Consider the following 16614-nt stretch of genomic DNA (forward strand, 5'->3'; position numbering starts at 1 on the left):
TAACAGTGGTTCTATAAGCTTCTGAATCATGGGGTAGGTAAGAATAAAATAGAATTAGTCTAGGAATTTAAAACTAATAATAACTAAAATATTAAGCAACATATATACATATACATGCTGACACTTTATATTTATTTTACGTCTAAAGCACTTTACACAAGAAAAAACAGGTGCAAATCAGAAAATCAAAGTGACGAATGAGCATTACCATAAAGGCAATTTAGGCATGAAGCTGATCACTAAAACCCAGAAAGGCTCTCTGAGAAAATGATGTGTTAACCTCCTGAGACCTGAGCTCCTGTTTGCATGGGAGGCGAGGTGAAATATAAGGTGCAGAAAGGCCTTAATAAATAACATTTACAGAATGTTTTAATCTGAACTATCCAGGGGAGAAAAATACATTTTTAATTTTAACACAATGGTGATCAGTCACACTGAAATCCTTAAAATATAATTAATCTCTGGAGTAAGGCATGTAAGTAATGAACAATAACAGGTTTCTGAGAAAGAGAAACTGAAAATTTAAACAGAAAGGACGCTCAGGTATATAAACAGTGGCACCAAAACGGTTAAAGTGGTTAACCACAAATGGTTCAGCGAGAACTTGGAAGTTCCTGTTTTGGCCTCCACCTCTGAGTTTTTCTTCTCTCTGCACTTGCTTCGTGTTTGTCTGATAGTTCTGCAGAAACAGGAACATCATGAGGACACTGCGGGCCAATAACTGTTCAGATAGACGATAAAGCACATGATAATTTAAATATGTATTTTAGCAATAATAGTACTCAATAGTATTACAAAGCCATTTGTAATAGTATTTCAAATGGCTTTTTATGAGAGCTCCTAAAATCTGACCATTAGAAAAAGCATGTTGAATAATATGGTTATTGGCGCCCTCTGGTGGAGACAAAATGTAATGTATCTAAACACTAATTCTTGTGCTGCCCACACAAACCTTCAGTCAAATCTCTGATCATCAAACAAGCATATATGTGAGCATTTCTTTTCCTCTTCTTTCATGTGACCATTTTAGGAGTCGCCTCAGTGGAACTTCTCTCACCTTATTCCTAACAGCCTGCTCTGTAATGCCAACCCTCCTCCTTCACTGCATCCATGAATTTCCTCTGTGGTCCTCCTCTTCCCCCCCCCCCCCTGCCTGGCAGATCCATCTTCAACATCCTTTGTCTAATAACTGAATTAATCCTCCAAACCTCAATACCTGACCTAAGTACTCATGTCTTTTTTGAGTGAAGCTAAAGACGCAACAAAAAGGTCTGAAAAGGAAGAACATCATTTTTAAATGTAGGATTTTGCTTGATCAGTTGAGTTTCTCTTTAAAATGTTAAATTTCATTATAAAGATGACCTTTAGGATCCAAACGGTGATTTTAAATGAGGAAATCTGTTCCATTTTGAAACCAGTCTCAAAGGATTTTATAGAAGATAAGATAAGATAGAACTTTATTAATCCCTCGGGTGGGTTCCTCTGGGAAATTCGACTTCCAAAAAAAAAAAAAAAAGCACAGCAACGACCGAAGTTACAGTTACAGAATTGAGATATATATATATATATATATATGATAATAATACTGTGACGTTTGTTTGTTTGACAGGGAACTGCTTGCAAAACGTCGCTGTGACTGAGATCCCTTTAACAACTTCCAGTGTTCCTGTACAGCTGTGGAGGACAAAGAATGCCACATTTTACTTCCTAAAAAACAATAAATAACATACTGAGTACCTTCAGCCTGCATTTCACTTTCCTGGTATACTCATCTGGGCTGTTGAACCAAAATCATGCAACTCCAGTGTCACACTTTTCAGCCTTGTGGCCTTTTTTGCAAGTTGTTATTTTTAGGAGCTCGTGAGTTTGCATGTTTCATGTAAAGTTAGCCTCTCATATTGTAGATTTTAATCAAGCTAATTATAATAATAATAATGCACTAGATGACAGAAATGGCTATACAGTAATGAAAAAAGTGAATACGGTTTTATGTACCAGACAGATTGAACAAACAGATGAAACTAAAAATGAAACCTAAATGCAGAAGCAGTGTCAAAAGTACACTCAGGATTCAGCAGCAATAGCTTGAAGTAATCATTTTCTGTATTACTTTAACAGTCTCTCACATGGTTGGCCCAGGAACTTTGGCCCACTCTTCTTTACAGCAATGCTTCAGTTCACTGATATTTATGTGTACTGGTTTATGCACAGGTCTCTTTAAGGTCCCACCACAGCATTTCAACCAGGCTGAGGTCTGGACTTTGACTCAGCCGTTGCAGCACCTTGATTCTTTTCTTTTTCCAGACATTTTCTTGTTGGAGCAAGCCTTTATCAGTCGGACACATGGATTTGCTGGGGCATCCACTCCTGGGAAAACTCCAGCATTGTGTTAACACACACCTGAAAGCTCCAGACCAGAAACAGACGAAACATCTGCTTTGATAGAGGTGCCCAGACCTGCTGAGGATCGGTTAACCAAGTGCATTCAATAGGCAGCACCCAGCTGCTACTTACCCTCACGATTCCTGTGGAAGCAGGACTTTCTTTTCTCATTTTGGCTTAGTTTGTGTTAAATAAATAACTATGGGGGAAGCTCATTTGGCGATTTAGATTTCAAACCACCATTTCACAGGCTCTGCAAACTAACACAGGTTTGTTTAATCAACCACCTGATTGGTGCCCAGACTCACACTGGGCAGAGCTGTGAAGGGAATTTTGTGTAAATACAAATAAAAATATACAGAAAAGGATTCTTATTCTAAAGAAATCTTCAAATCTGTTTTAATCAGTGAAAGGTTTTTAATAGCTAAAGTAGTCTTTGTGGCTCCATTCTGAAGAAGTGGCTTTAAGTTGTCTAATTAGTCTTGGCGCTTGAGGTTAAAAAGGGCAATAGATCGCTCGCTGAGTGAATAATGTTCAGTGCAGGAGCAGCTTTAACCCTGCCCACACTAACCGGATTTGGATGGTTAGTGAGAATGGAATTAGCTAATCGAGGAGAACATGTCATCCCAAAGCCTCATCCAATCATCGTCTTATGTTCTGCTTAATGGGATCCAATTGAAGGGTAGCACAATTTGTCTGGGGCCATTTGGGACATGAAGCTTGAGCCAGATGACAGAATTCAAAGAATCCGAGTATTTAACCCCATTTCATGTGGAAAGACGAACACTGGCGCTATACTGGGAGTAGATATGTTCGGAGCCAGCCAGTAGATTTTCTTATGCGGATGATGGTGTCATATTAGCGCTGACGCTGCTTCCATGTTGAGCCTCACAGTAACATCATGTGACCGCATGCTTCTTTCTGGCTGAAACTCTGTGTCAAAGTGGGGCAACTGATAGGTTTTTACAGAGTAACACCATTTTCTGGATGATTCCAGCTTGTGTTGATAAGTGCTTAGTTTCAAAAAGATGTGACCACATAGTGCGTACTAGGACGCACTACTGTCCCAGGTGTTGGGTATGTTACGTTTTGTTTTTTGTTTTTATGTTACATTTTAAGTAAAAAGTGACCAAAGTAATTAATAATTGTGTAACTGTATTACTTACTTTATTATTTACTGTTTGGATTCAGATGTCTCTTTTTAAGTTATTAATGAAAATCTTTGAGTTCAGGAGTATTTTGACAACATAATACCTGTAAAAAAAAACCAAACAAAAACAAAGAGCATGAAAATACATGAACACAGCATCATCATGCATAGGGCTGACCTGCTTGCTGATATCAGCTCATTGGTGATAGGAAGTCACCAACCACTTCCTCCTAATGTGGGAGTCAACCAACAGGGCCACTCCTGTACGTCATGATCATTGCCATCTAAAAGGAAGCGTGTGGCATACAGCACATGTGGCAAAGCAACTTCTTTCTCTGCTATGCTGTGCATGTAAAATTTATCAGTCTGGAGAATCTCATGTTAAAGATGGTATGTGAGCAGCATGCATGAAGCTCATGCTGTGAAAATAGAAAAGTGGCCTTGACCTTGAGCACAACTTGGGTACGGAAACATAATCGGGGGGCACATGCAGCCCGCTTTGATGTAAAATGGGTCGGACAAGTGAAGGTCCACCTGTTTAATTTTGTGCATGTAAATGTGTAACATTAAGAAAAAAGTTCTGATAGCTCACTTTTATTAGTAACTAAACTTTCTGTAGTAGACGAAAAATGTATCCATTATGAAACTCCTGTGGTGTAGCATGGATGGCTGCGGGGGAGGTCTTTAACAGCAGAAAAAGCTGTAAGACTAAAAAAATTACACTTAAAAGTGCAAAGATTTATGGCCTCTTTCACCCTTTCATATGTTCCGAAGCCAAAGCCTATGCCGGGACAATTCTGGCCCCCAGACCTGATGTTTGACACCTTGCTCAAGGAGGAGCAGTGATTCTTTGTGACTTGTGACAGGACAGACAAACAGATGAATGGACACCTCGCAGTGTTATGGGTTCATCAGACAAGTTAAAAACGATCGATAATAGCTTGCAGTATTTAAATTTCATAATAAAGTTTAGTTTTGCTCACTAACAAAACATGTTTTATTAGTGTTGAAACCACATCGACCTGCTGAATATTTACACGTTGCGCTGTCCTGCACGGTGCTGGACGGGATTCTTTTAACAATAGAAATGGCTGGAGGTGCTGCAATTATTTGCACGCCAGATTTCCATTGTCTCTCTTTGTGAAATCCCTTCTGCTGCCACACAAGCTGTCTTTCCCTAAACTCAATCACAAAGATTTATATGGCTGATGGGATTAGTTTAAGCCATTAGGAGTAGTTAATGGTCTTTCCCGGTGTTGGTAAGTAACACTGACTAATTGACCAGGGCCAGCAGACAGCTGACACCGGTTCACAGCAACAAGTGGTTCCTGCTGACATGAAGTTAGGACCTGCAGAGGGACAACAAACAGGGTTCACGCTCCTGAATGCTCGGCTGAATTGATCTGGATTTTTTCCCCCACCATTTAGCTGAAATTTAAAAGGACTTGGTGCTCACAGGTAAGACTCATAAATGTATAAAACATACATGACTTTGGAAGGGAAAATGTCAAATATTAAATTGTGAGAGGGACCCCTGCTGTAAGACGGGGACAATTTAAATATTTTGAGAAGTATATGTAAATATACTTCTCAAACATAAAATTACATCTATTTTCCCCATGTTATGTTAATTATGTGATGATTCAGGTGATTAAATCAAATTAACTTGTGTTACAGTTGCTCTGGGACTGCAAGTGATAGCTGTTTTTCCATTTTTGTTCTGCTTTTTGACCAATAAACTGCCTGAAAACAGTAAAATGTTTCTTAGAAGTTTAGTTGATGATCATATAAAACGATGAAATATTAACATTAGATGAGGTGAATAAAACATTTCTCAGAAACGACCTTAACTGTTCAGCTGTCGTTTGTGCCAGTTTGTTTTACTAATGACATGTTAAAAAATAAAGGATGCAAATTAATAACCTTTTTTTTTTCTGAGCATGAAAAAAAAGAGCACATGTCATGTCAGAGGCGAGCCCCGGTGCTATCTGTGCCCTCCGATGACACAGCAAGATGTTTCCAAAGCCTTATTCACTCTGTTTGCTGTTCGCCTAACAAACAGCTCCTTTATGAGATTAAAGGATTTCTGTGGCACGCTGACATGCACGAAATTTAGAGAACATAGGAGGTGTAGCCTCTCGCTAATCTTGTCTTTATGAGAAAGGAGGGATCAGGCTATTGGATTGCTGCAGCGAAGACAGGTTGTCGGAAAGGAGTACACCCGACTTTTTTTTATAGTTTTTAAATGTTTGTAGTCCCAGTGAGCAAAACTACAGAGCCCACTGTGCACTGCAAGCACAGAGACCAATACAGTTGTCTGCCACTGCGTTAATACTGTGTACAGGTTAATTACCTGTTGATATGAATGAAATAGGTGAGGACTGTCTTATGATCAGGTTATTTTCTGCTTCTTTCCTATGTGTCCCACATTTACAATAAATCACTAGAGATTAATTTTCTCTAATATTATATTCATCACTTTGCCTCCCATTCGCTAACAGCATTACTAATCATGTGTCCTTGAAACGGATGGATTTTAAATGAATTAAATGGATTGGCACACAAACTGCCTCAATTGGATTACCATCTGTGATGCAAGCTAACAAGATACAGTCATTTGCATGTGATTTGAAAAGCAAATTGCCTAAAAGGTTTACTCAATACTGTACAATATGTTTTAGAAAACATTCTTAATGGTTGGTGACCTTAAATCAAAAACCACAATGAACTGGAGATCAGGGAGCTCCGCAGTATCCAAAACTTCCCAGGAAAATCATCCTGTTTGAAAGTTCTCTGCAGTTTCAATATAAGAGACGGTGAAACGATTTAAATGGGATTTTCTGATACTCTAAATGAAGCCAATTTACCAACATGTAAACAGATTTAGGGCAAGAAAACAAGGCTTATGTTGTGGTTAACTAACTTACCCTATAGTGTGAGACTTTAAAATCTCCTGCTCTACTGCATGCGATCTGCCATCTTAGCTCAGAAACTAAAACTGTCAATTGTTTCTGTCTCATCAGTCTGCTTCCTGCGACCACAGCCTGCTCCGTCAACTTCTCCACATGCATCAGAACATCCCCCGGCATGCCTTCACTCCCGTCCTGCAGCAGTCCTCGAGCATCCTGCCAAATCCAGCATTGATGGGACCTCAGGACAGAAATGTGAGATGTGATTACTTTAACTATCCTCATGTGAAGCTGCTCAGACTTGGAAGTTATTCCAGGCCCCTCGCCTGCTTTTACCTACTCCTCACTGATATCCATCTTTTACATCTTGCTACAGTTTAACACAAACCTGCCCGGACAAACAATGAGGACTTTCTTTGCACCCATCACAGCCTCGCACAGAGCAACAACTAGATCCTCTAACTCAACAGTGAGTAAAAAACTCAAGAATCTCAGTAACTAAAATATATAAAATGTTACTTCGCTTTCCTTTTAAATTGATGAAATTGTTTTCATTAAAATGAATGATTTCTTTTCCAGATACGAGGGAGATGGGGCGCACTGCACGTGTGTATTGCGTGGAAAATTTACCACCACAAACAACTCAAGGTGAGCGCTAAATAAATTTAATTGTTATTTTTTTATTGGGATTTGTGGTAGTTTTGAACGTCTCTACGTGTTTTGGGAGTTACGTGTGGAAGCATTGGTGATCCCATGCAGACTGTAGGCTCTGGTTCCTGCTCTCAGCTGACAGAAGTGGCACCCTGCGGTCTTCTGCCAGTCGCTCTGCTGTCGCCCATCTACTTTACGATTGGACTTGTTGTGTATTCAGAGATGCTCTTCAGCACCTCCTCATACTCTTATTTTGAGTGTAATTCATTTCCTAAGAGATAAACTACCTGAGCTTTATTGTTTTTCAGCTCAGAGGTATGTCACAATAATGCTGTTATTGTGAATTGTATTGCTCACAGTATTGTGAAAAGTTCGCAGAGGGATAATATTAATGGATCATACTGATCTTGAATTGCACAGCTGATTTGTCTGATAACCAACATGTAATATTTAATTTACCAGAAATTGCAACAAATGCACAGCAGTCAACAGGAGCTGACACCTGAGTGTCCTGCTAGCAGTCCCTCTGCCTCTGTGCAACAAAAGGAACTACACCAGCCGTGTGCACACCCATGTTCAGGTGAGTTTCACGCCAGCAATGATTAAGTAGAAATGTAGCACTGATCCTTTTCTTGGACTTAGACTCTTCATCTGAATTCTCTTCAGGTGGAAGTAAGAGTGAAACTACAAGCTGTGACTGTTCTGTCTCTGACCTTCAAACGCCTCCACCAGTGTCTACCCACAGCCGTGGGTACAGGGAGAAACTTGACTGTGAGAAGCAGGACCAGCACTCAACACCTGATAAGAAAGAGAAACACCAGATCCACCAATCTAGCCCAACAAAGAATTTACCTCATAAAGAGAAGTTCAGGGAATTAATAGTCACTTCTGACCTTGATGGCAGACACAGCGGATCGCTCGACAGGAAGAGGCAGTTTGAGTGTGAAGGCATCAACAAAGCAAAGAGAATGAGGCACGAAATGTCCAACAGTCCGTTTGGTTCTTCTCAGACTTTGCAGTATTATCCATCTCCATTCATCACAACTTATACACATCCACCAGCACACAACATGCAAGTGCAACACACTAACATGAGTGATTGCTCTTTCCTGTATCCTAACAGCATTAGATTTAACGCGTCTTATCCAGACACCAAGACGCATCCCTGCCAGACTTCTTCATGGGAGACAATGAGGGACACACACAGTTTCCATTTTAGGAAACACACCCTTAAAGACTACTCACTGAATACCTGCAAGGCAATCAGGAAACCTCTTGTAGCAAGAGGTATCACGTCACCTCTTTATTTCCTTCGAGTGAGGGAGACACTTCTGTCGAGAGAAGTGTCAACACCGCTGCAGACGCCAGCGGCCTCATACTGGCTCTGATGCAGTATTGGGACCCTGAGTCTCCAGAGTAGGCTCAGAAAGGGAGAGCTCACATTCTCAAATTTCATCTCTCACTTCAGTTTTATTTATACCGAGCCAAATAAAAACAGTCACCTCAAGGCACTAGGAATCTCTGAGTAATCAGCCAGAGTGGGAGAAAGCACCTCTGACAGAACCAGGTTCATCGAGGGCAAGCATGTCCTGGAACTGGGTGAAGTGAAGGAAAAATTAAGGATAATGGAAAAAACAGCAACATTTCAAACTCTTAAAGACATAAAACAATGGCTTATAAATGCATGTTGAATGTTTTCAAGGAAGGTCTCCCAGCAGTCTGAGCCATTTGCTTCATAGCTGAAGGGTTGATCCAGCTCTGAATGTAAGCTTAACCTAAAAGCTAAGTTTAATCCAATCTTAAAAGCAGACTGGGTTCCCTAACTCAAGCTGGGAGCTGGTAACAGAGATCATTAGGACATGATGGGTACTATGAGGTATTTAAAAATATATATTTACAGCGCCTGTCTTGTGTTCACTGGTCATTTAGGTTTCTGTGGTACTCCACAGTGAGCAGCACTGATTATTTACACCTTAAAGTGTAAGCAGATTCATGTTCATGTGCTTACTTTTTTTAAGTTGGGCTCAGGTTGGCCTCTAAAAAAAAACCTGGAAAATGAAAAACTGCCGATTTATGGAGTTTATGGAGATTCTGTCTGTAAGACTGTATTTTGCACATAAGCTTTGAGCTAAATGCTAAAAGTGAGGATGTATGAATAGATGTGGATTAACCCTCATTAGCATCCCTAAAACCACAAAGAGACACAAAAACATGGCACGATCTTTTCTTGTTTCAAAAATGTATTTAACTGTGTAACAATAAAATTCAACAAAGGTCACAACAAAAAATAAAGTCTTCGGAATTCAGTGCCTGGAGAACATTTCATGGAACAAGCTTTCTAGTGCTTTTAACTCTTCCCCCATTCATAAAAACTTTAACAGAAATTTTTATTAATTGCATAAAGCCTACACTGGGTGTGGGTCATCTGACCCAGTGCACAGTGAACACTTAAACCACATCCATGCCGAGGCCCCTCGCAACCTCCGTCAGAGCCTGGACTGCTCCGGAAGCCCCAAAACCATCACAGTCCTCCTGCATCAGTCCTGCAGACTCGTCCTCAATGTGAGGAATGGTGCTCATCACACAGTAGACAGGAGAGTCGCTGCCTCTGGGGCTGGCTTGAGATGACATGTCCTCACCTCCTGAGAACTCTGAGGAGTAGGAGGAGCTGGAGGAGGGCGAGGAGGATCCTGTGGGAGAGCTTCGGCCGCTCTCCAGCGTGACAACAGCGCTCTCGTCCTGACTGCTGCCACTCAGACTTTTCTGAAGGCTCTGAGGCTTCTTGGCCATGTTCTTCATGATCTCCTTTGTCACTTCAACAGTCTCAAAGCGCACCATATTTAACTTCAGGAAACCATCGACATCCTTCCTGTACCTGTATGACAGGAGAGGAGAGGAATCCATTTGAGTTTTTACTTTTTTTCAGCTCTACTTAAATTATATTCGTCGCACCCAGAGGACTGTAAAGCAGAGAGGATGACTATTACCACAGGTGACTCACCTAAAGCGGGAATGTCCAGAGGGCCACTTCAGCTCATGCTTCTTACGAAGGTGAAGTGTAAGAGTGTAACACCAAGAGAACACCTTATCACAGATATGGCATTTATATTTAGCCATTCCCCCAACCTATTGGTCATCAACAAAAAACCATATCTACAGTCACAGCAGGCTGAGATGATCTGACCAGGTAATATGTTGGACGACACTGTGTTACAAACCTCATGGACTCTCTTGAAGTGCTGGCTCATTGTTTGGAACGTATGACAAGTATAATCACAGCCCTCCACTGTACAGCTGTACATGGTGCCCTCATTGTGAACCTCTGTGTGCTTCTGCAGATCGCGCTGGTTCTTAAATCTGTGGGGAAATAAAGATGGAAACAGTTAAAATTACTGGCGACTGTAGCTTTTACCCCTCAGCCTCCCTGTAGATGCACCTCTGGTATAAATGTAAAAATCCAAAGTGATTTTCAGAATAGTTGACCTCACTGAGATTCCAACCTGAGGGAGATTTGGTGTCAATTTCAAATACTTGGTGACATCTTTTTCGAGTTATCGCATTTGCAAGATCTTTAGAAACCTTGAGGACCAAGTCACTGAGTTTCAAAGTCATCTGAGACTTTTTGTAGAATCACTTATGGTATGAATTTAAAAATCCTGTCGCCTCCTTTTTTGTATTCACAAATTTGAATGTCCAAGCCGCCTGCACAGCAGGGTTACGACAGCACCCCATCAGCCTTTCAAGGCTGAGGGGTAAAAACTGATTTTGGTAATAAAGATGTGGCTCTAGCAGCATTCTCACTCACATGTCACATGTTTGAGCCTCTTACTTCTTACTTACTTATAGTTGTTTACATTTTCAATACAGATGAGTCAAAAATTGCACTGCTACTTAAAAAGTCCCATATTATGGCCCGTTTCTACCCTCATGTGTTCTATTAATATCTTTTTCAAGTTTCAGCTAAAAAATACCTCACAGGTCACTAATTCTTCCCCACCTTTATACCCCTGCTTTTAACTCATCTCCTAACAGGGCGTATCTGGGGGCTTTAAAAGCAAACGAGCTGCTGTGCGACTGAGCTCCAGCCAGGAACAGTCACAGCACACAGCTCTACTGAGTATATAAAAGAAATAAAATTACACACTGCAGAGTTTTTCCTGGCTCGAAATGGGCTGTTCTGAGGGATGAATATGCACATAAGCAGGACTGGTCAGCATAGGCAGTAAAGTCTGTGTTACTGAACAGAAGTGCCTGCATTTTCCTGTTCTTTGTGGTTACTTCATACATAAAAATGTCTATTGTGCTTGAGTAAACAACACCCCAAATGAAACAGAAACAGTTACAAACATCTGTATGTCAATCCTGCTGGTTCTCCTTTGGGGGAGGGTCAGTTGGAGACGATGATTAGGCTGTTCTGACATCACAGGAGGCTGCAAACCAATATATCTCATACAGAGACATAAATGATTGAAAGACAATAAAACAAGGAACTGGTTTCTTTTTTCACATTTTGTGGCTCTTTCTTTAAAAACCCCTTTAAACACAATATTTTAACGAACCTTTCCTAATAGTTTGGTTAAGGTCTTATTAGGAGAATTCCTTAAAGGGTATACAATATTTTTAAGGCACGACTAAAGACTGGTTACATTTGAAGCAGATATTAAAGGGAGTATTTTGACTAAAAACATATAATAAAAAGATCTAAAGAGCAGATATTATCCTGAGCTCATTTCCAGCTCCCATTTTTGTTCTTTGACTCTATACTAGAGTAGCTTTGCATAAATCACAGTTAAGAATAATCCCTGTTTGTTATATACCAGGCCCATGGTGCACCCACTTTGTTCTTCCTCAGTCTGAAAGACCTTTTTTAGCGAATCCTGTATTCACAAACAGAGCTGTGTACCTGAGAGCACCATGTTAAGGATACTGACAAGCTAAGAGCAGAAAACTGTGAGAAATCAAGCATTTAAAGTCACATGAGTTTTTGCCTCACAGGGATTACTTACACATACACAAACTGAAGGAAATAATGAGTGAGCTGGAATGAAAACTTCCTTGTGACTTTGGATGTGAAAAATGCTACATGGTTCCTCACAAATACACGATTTAAGACGTTAATGATAAAAAAATTTTATGGAAGAGAATTTTACTGAAATAGCTGAAACTTGATAACCCAGCTTTCGCTGCCAGATTAAAGAAAACGATGGAGTTAAGAGTGTGTTTGCTGTTAACTGAACACTTGATGAGCTGTGTTGGAGGATCTACCTTTTGTCACAGAAGTCGCACGGGAACGGACGCTCATCACAATGGCGGAACCTGATGTGGATCTTCAGAGCAGCCAAAGTGGTGCAGGTCATGTCACAAAAGGGACACTTCACCTGATTCACTGAGAGTAAAAAGAAAAAAAAGGCGGGCAATGCATGTAACAGATGATCAAACTGAGTCAGAGATCCACCATGGATCTATTAACGTTTAATAACTAACAGATCACAAAGAAACTGAAATAGATCAGATTTTGTACACCTGACCAACCAAATGACATAACTCAGTACAAAATAAGAGCTCAATGAATACAAATCTAAAGACCACACAGTAGGGAGCTTGACAACAGAAACAAAAGAAAATCTGTAGCAATGTGCGATAAACTGCTCATAAACCGCTCTCTCCATTTCTAATATTTCAAGACAAACAGCCATAAAAACAATTTAATCCCAAAAGAAAATTTAGGAATAAAACTCACCATGCTGACGAACATGATCCCGCAAAAGCCTCTCGCTGGAAAAAGCTTTCCCACAGTGTTCACAAACCAGCGTCTCTGTTAGGATAAGTACACATACAAACATCAGCAATAAGGCGGCGCAATTAAAACATCAACATCACAGAAATTTAATGCGAGCTTAAGCGTCCGTCTCACCTACTGGCTCAGCTTGCCTGTGCAGGTGGTCAAACAGCTTTGTGTTGCTGGAGAACATGCTGCCACACGTAGGACAGGCGACAAGGCGCTCCTGAGTATGGCTCCGCATATGTTCCCTCAAACGGTATCTGATCTTGAAAAAGGCGTCGCAGCCTGTGAACAAAACGGGAAATGTCACACGGTGTCCAAGGAGATAGCGTCTCACGAACGTTTAAAAAACTCCCGGTCGTACCTGCCCACTGGCAGAAGAGCGCCTGCTGTTGTTGAGGCAGAGACTGTGGTTCAGCACTTTCTATGTGGTTGTCCACATGTCGATAGAACCACTCAGGATTATTAAATGTACACTTTAAAAAAGAAAACAAGGAAAAAATAAATAAATCCCATGATAATATATCAATCGTTTAGTGAAGACTGGATAACTTAAATGAAAAATACGTACATCACATTGCTCCCACTGGCAAACATATCCGTCTGATCCTTCAGGGACCAGATTGTTGCTGTGCATGCCTTGATTGCAGCTGGGAAGATCTGGACGGGACTTGAGCAGCTGTGACCCAATGAACTTGAGCTTCCCATGGTAGTTGTGGAAATAAGCATGGACCTCCAGCTCTGCAGGGCTACCCATGGAGAGAAATTCACATCCATTCCAGAGACAAGCATATTCATCTAACGAAAAAAAAAGAAAGAAAGAAAGAAAGAAAGAAAGAAAGAAAGAAAGAAAGAAAGAAAGAAAGAAAGAAAGAGAATCAGTAATTATTGCAATGTCATTACAGAATGTTTAAAGCAACTTTAAAAACTTTAAAGCACCCACATGTCCAATAACATGAAAACCAGATTAAACGTGATCAGCATGAGGTTGAGAAGTATCCCATCGTATAGTCTGGTGTTGAGTAGAGACAGTTGCTGTCACAAAATAAAAATAAAACCATGTACCGGCAAAATCTGACTGTAGCTACAAAAGCAGTTTTACTTGTGACTCAAATGAAGCAGGGGGCTTTTTAGTGCACTCTGCAGCACTGCCATTCGTAGCATTTGTAATATAAGCAGGTTATGGTTAGATGATGCAGAGATGACTGGTAGGGGTGAGTGATTAAAATAAGCATTTACCAGTAAAATAGTACAGACATCACAAAAAATTCTAATAATCACAATTAGTTTAATCCATAAACTTGCCCCTTTCATGATTTTTCTTTTTTTTTTTTGCATATTTGTTTCAGATCATCAAACTAATTTTAATATTAGCTAAAGACAATCTAATATCTACAAAGGCAGTATTACTGAATCACCAAAATTACTCTAAGAGCGCCTCAGCGACTCATCCAAGAGGTCACAAAAGAACCCAAAACAAGAAAATGTGCCACAGCCTGGCCGATGGAGGGACAAAAGTATAAGAGAGGATGAGCTGAAAGGAAAAACAAGAGAAATGCTGCAAAACAGAAAACAGCACAATGATATTTTTTATCTCTGTAATCTTGTCCATATAAATCACTGTAAGCCAAAATTTATTTTAAATGACAATAAAATCCAATCCCTTGCACTGATCTATACACAACCACAATGAGAGTTCAGTAACAGAAGCACCTCTTTGTAATATTCAACAGGCATATTTAAACTGGACAACACTTGGACCAAACACTGACCATTAAACCCCATGCTAATAAACTAAATGTGCTGCCCAACAAAAGCTGACCCCTCGCCCACCCCTGCACGCAAAATCGCTTACCCAGCTCCTCCAGGGCATCGTTGTCCCCCAGGTAGTCCTTCAAATGCAGACACATGTGGTCGCTGAGCTCCTCCATGGAGCGGCCCGTGAAACTGCACGAACCCCACTCACAGACCACCTCAAAGTTCCCGAGTCTCTTTGTTGTCATCATGTCGTTGAGTCCTGTGAGCTCAGCCCCTCACACCCTAACCAGCCACACAGAAAGTAGGCACATATGTTTAACCCAGAGAGAAAAGGAAACGTTAAACTACGACATCTAAACTACTAAAGACGCCGTTTTGCTAGTTAGCATGTGCTAACGAGGACTGATGGTGTCATGGAAACTGAAACATGTCTGTAAATGTTTGAAGAGTCATTAGCTGAAGTTAGCGCCAAAGCTCTCACTATCTGACTGAATGAGTAACTAAAACCACATCAAAACATATATTTTTAAAATATATATTTTTGGTCATAACAGTTAATGAGGCCGTTCACACCTAACAACAGTTTACTTCATCCTTAAGAAGTTGTGTTTGTGCAGATGATGTTTATCTGGCTAACAGATTAGCTCCCGCGAAACCTGTCACAGGTCTGTGCTCTTTATCCGACTTTTCCTAAATTAATACAGCTTGTACATTTTAACCCGGGATTGTATAAATTCATACTGTTGTTTCTAACTCTAGTGATACACAAGTTTTTCATAAATGTTTCTTACAGCAGTTAATATCACTTTGTGCAGCAGATCTGAGCTCCTCCTTGCGCTTCCCTCCTCTCAGCTTGTTTGGCTTTGTTTATTTCCTGTCGCTTCTTCTTCGTTTATTATTAAAACTGTGCCGGGAAAGCTGAGCATATCGCCACCTACTGCACTGGAAACCGCAGCAAACTAAAGCCTGAAGTAAATAGCGTTTTGTTTTTATACACTTCTTATTATTATTATCCCCTCTTCTGCTTCTTCTTTTTCTTCTTCTTCTTTCAGCTTCTCTCTTTAGACGGTCCCACAATGGATTATCTACATCTATCTCTCTATCCTTCTATCACAAATCACCCCTGAAGCTCATCTACACCCACTCCACCCTGTCTGCACTCTCTTCTTCTCTGGATGACTGATTCCAGGTATTTAAACTCATCCAGCTCGAATTTTATGGCATTATTTTTGTGCCACGCCATAAAATTTCAATTTGAAATAAATACATAAACTCAAAGAAAGGTGAAAGAAAAGAAAAATTGTTTCTTAATTTCTTAAAATAAATCCTCACATTTATGAGAAAAATGTATTTTGTAGTGAAGGAACAAGTCAACCCTTCCCTTTGTATCCTAAAATTAACTTTAAAAAGGTCCAATTCTAGACCTCCTTAAATGCTGTGATGATATCATGATTTTGGGCTACAATTAATATTTCTTTATTGTATCAGACTAAATATATAAATATAATTTAATGTGGTTATTTACTGCAGGGATAATACACACTCCACACACACACAAATATACATTATTTTAATTTGTTCTTATCTTGTATTTACATTTTAATATCCATAAAACATAAAATAACAAGATCCTCGGAATGAATATGGAGTAGTATGGTTTAGTTACGGAGTTTCATTTAAGTAAAAATACTAATAAAATACTTCAGTACCTGCCCTGAGTTCACTTAAAGTACTATTTAGGAAAGTATAAAAAAAGAGCATAAAATAGTCACAAACATAAAATATTTTATATCATAAGATTATTCATATGCGGTTTAAATTCAGCCAGTTTAGTTTAGTTTAGATGTTGTAATCAACTTTTTAGAAAAACTATATATACATTTCTATATTAATTGATCAGCTCAGTTATGATTTTATAGTAAAAGAATCTCAACCCTGTGTTTAAGTAGCACCACTGATAACCTCGGAAAGCCTTCTGTCTT

The 16614-nt window shown here is 39.8% G+C and overlaps 2 protein-coding genes across 2 annotated transcripts; one reads left to right on the forward strand and one right to left on the reverse strand.

The window, feature by feature from the left end:
• Positions 1 to 6597: 6597 nt before the first annotated feature.
• LOC146654303 (uncharacterized) lies at positions 6598 to 8480 on the forward strand. Its single transcript, XM_085379499.1, has 5 exons — positions 6598 to 6696; positions 6818 to 6910; positions 7021 to 7089; positions 7555 to 7672; positions 7759 to 8480. Exons 1-5 carry the CDS (start codon positions 6598 to 6600, stop codon positions 8478 to 8480), a joined length of 1101 nt encoding a protein of 366 aa, XP_085235625.1.
• Positions 8481 to 9292: 812 nt separating this feature from the next.
• Positions 9293 to 15534, reverse strand: LOC146654304 (histone H4 transcription factor). The gene is made up of 10 exons (XM_085380778.1): positions 15424 to 15534; positions 14730 to 14914; positions 13446 to 13672; positions 13239 to 13350; positions 13007 to 13159; positions 12833 to 12907; positions 12358 to 12478; positions 10311 to 10449; positions 10094 to 10218; positions 9293 to 9967 (listed from the first exon to the last, which is right to left on the reverse strand). Exons 2-10 carry the CDS (start codon positions 14878 to 14880, stop codon positions 9541 to 9543), a joined length of 1530 nt encoding a protein of 509 aa, XP_085236904.1. The 5' UTR covers positions 14881 to 14914; positions 15424 to 15534; the 3' UTR covers positions 9293 to 9540.
• Between the last annotated feature and the right edge of the window lie 1080 nt (positions 15535 to 16614).

Source organism: Rhamphochromis longiceps, linkage group LG14, assembly GCF_057381845.1.
Source record: "Rhamphochromis longiceps isolate RC_006_pf linkage group LG14, R_longiceps_female_GT1.1, whole genome shotgun sequence".
Taxonomy (NCBI): domain Eukaryota; kingdom Metazoa; phylum Chordata; class Actinopteri; order Cichliformes; family Cichlidae; genus Rhamphochromis; species Rhamphochromis longiceps.

Coding starts and splice junctions, on each gene's coding strand:
- LOC146654303 (XM_085379499.1), top strand. CDS start 6,598: ATGCATCAGAACATCCCCCGGCATGCCTTCACTCCCGTCCTGCAGCAG. Junction 6,697..6,817: donor TGGGACCTCAGGACAGAAAT/GTGAGATGTGAT, acceptor ATCTTGCTACAG/TTTAACACAAACCTGCCCGG. Junction 7,673..7,758: donor GTGTGCACACCCATGTTCAG/GTGAGTTTCACG, acceptor AATTCTCTTCAG/GTGGAAGTAAGAGTGAAACT.
- LOC146654304 (XM_085380778.1), bottom strand. CDS start 14,880: ATGATGACAACAAAGAGACTCGGGAACTTTGAGGTGGTCTGTGAGTGG. Junction 13,351..13,445: donor GCCAGTGGGAGCAATGTGAT/GTACGTATTTTT, acceptor TCTTTTTTAAAG/TGTACATTTAATAATCCTGA. Junction 10,219..10,310: donor ACTTCAAGAGAGTCCATGAG/GTTTGTAACACA, acceptor GATGACCAATAG/GTTGGGGGAATGGCTAAATA.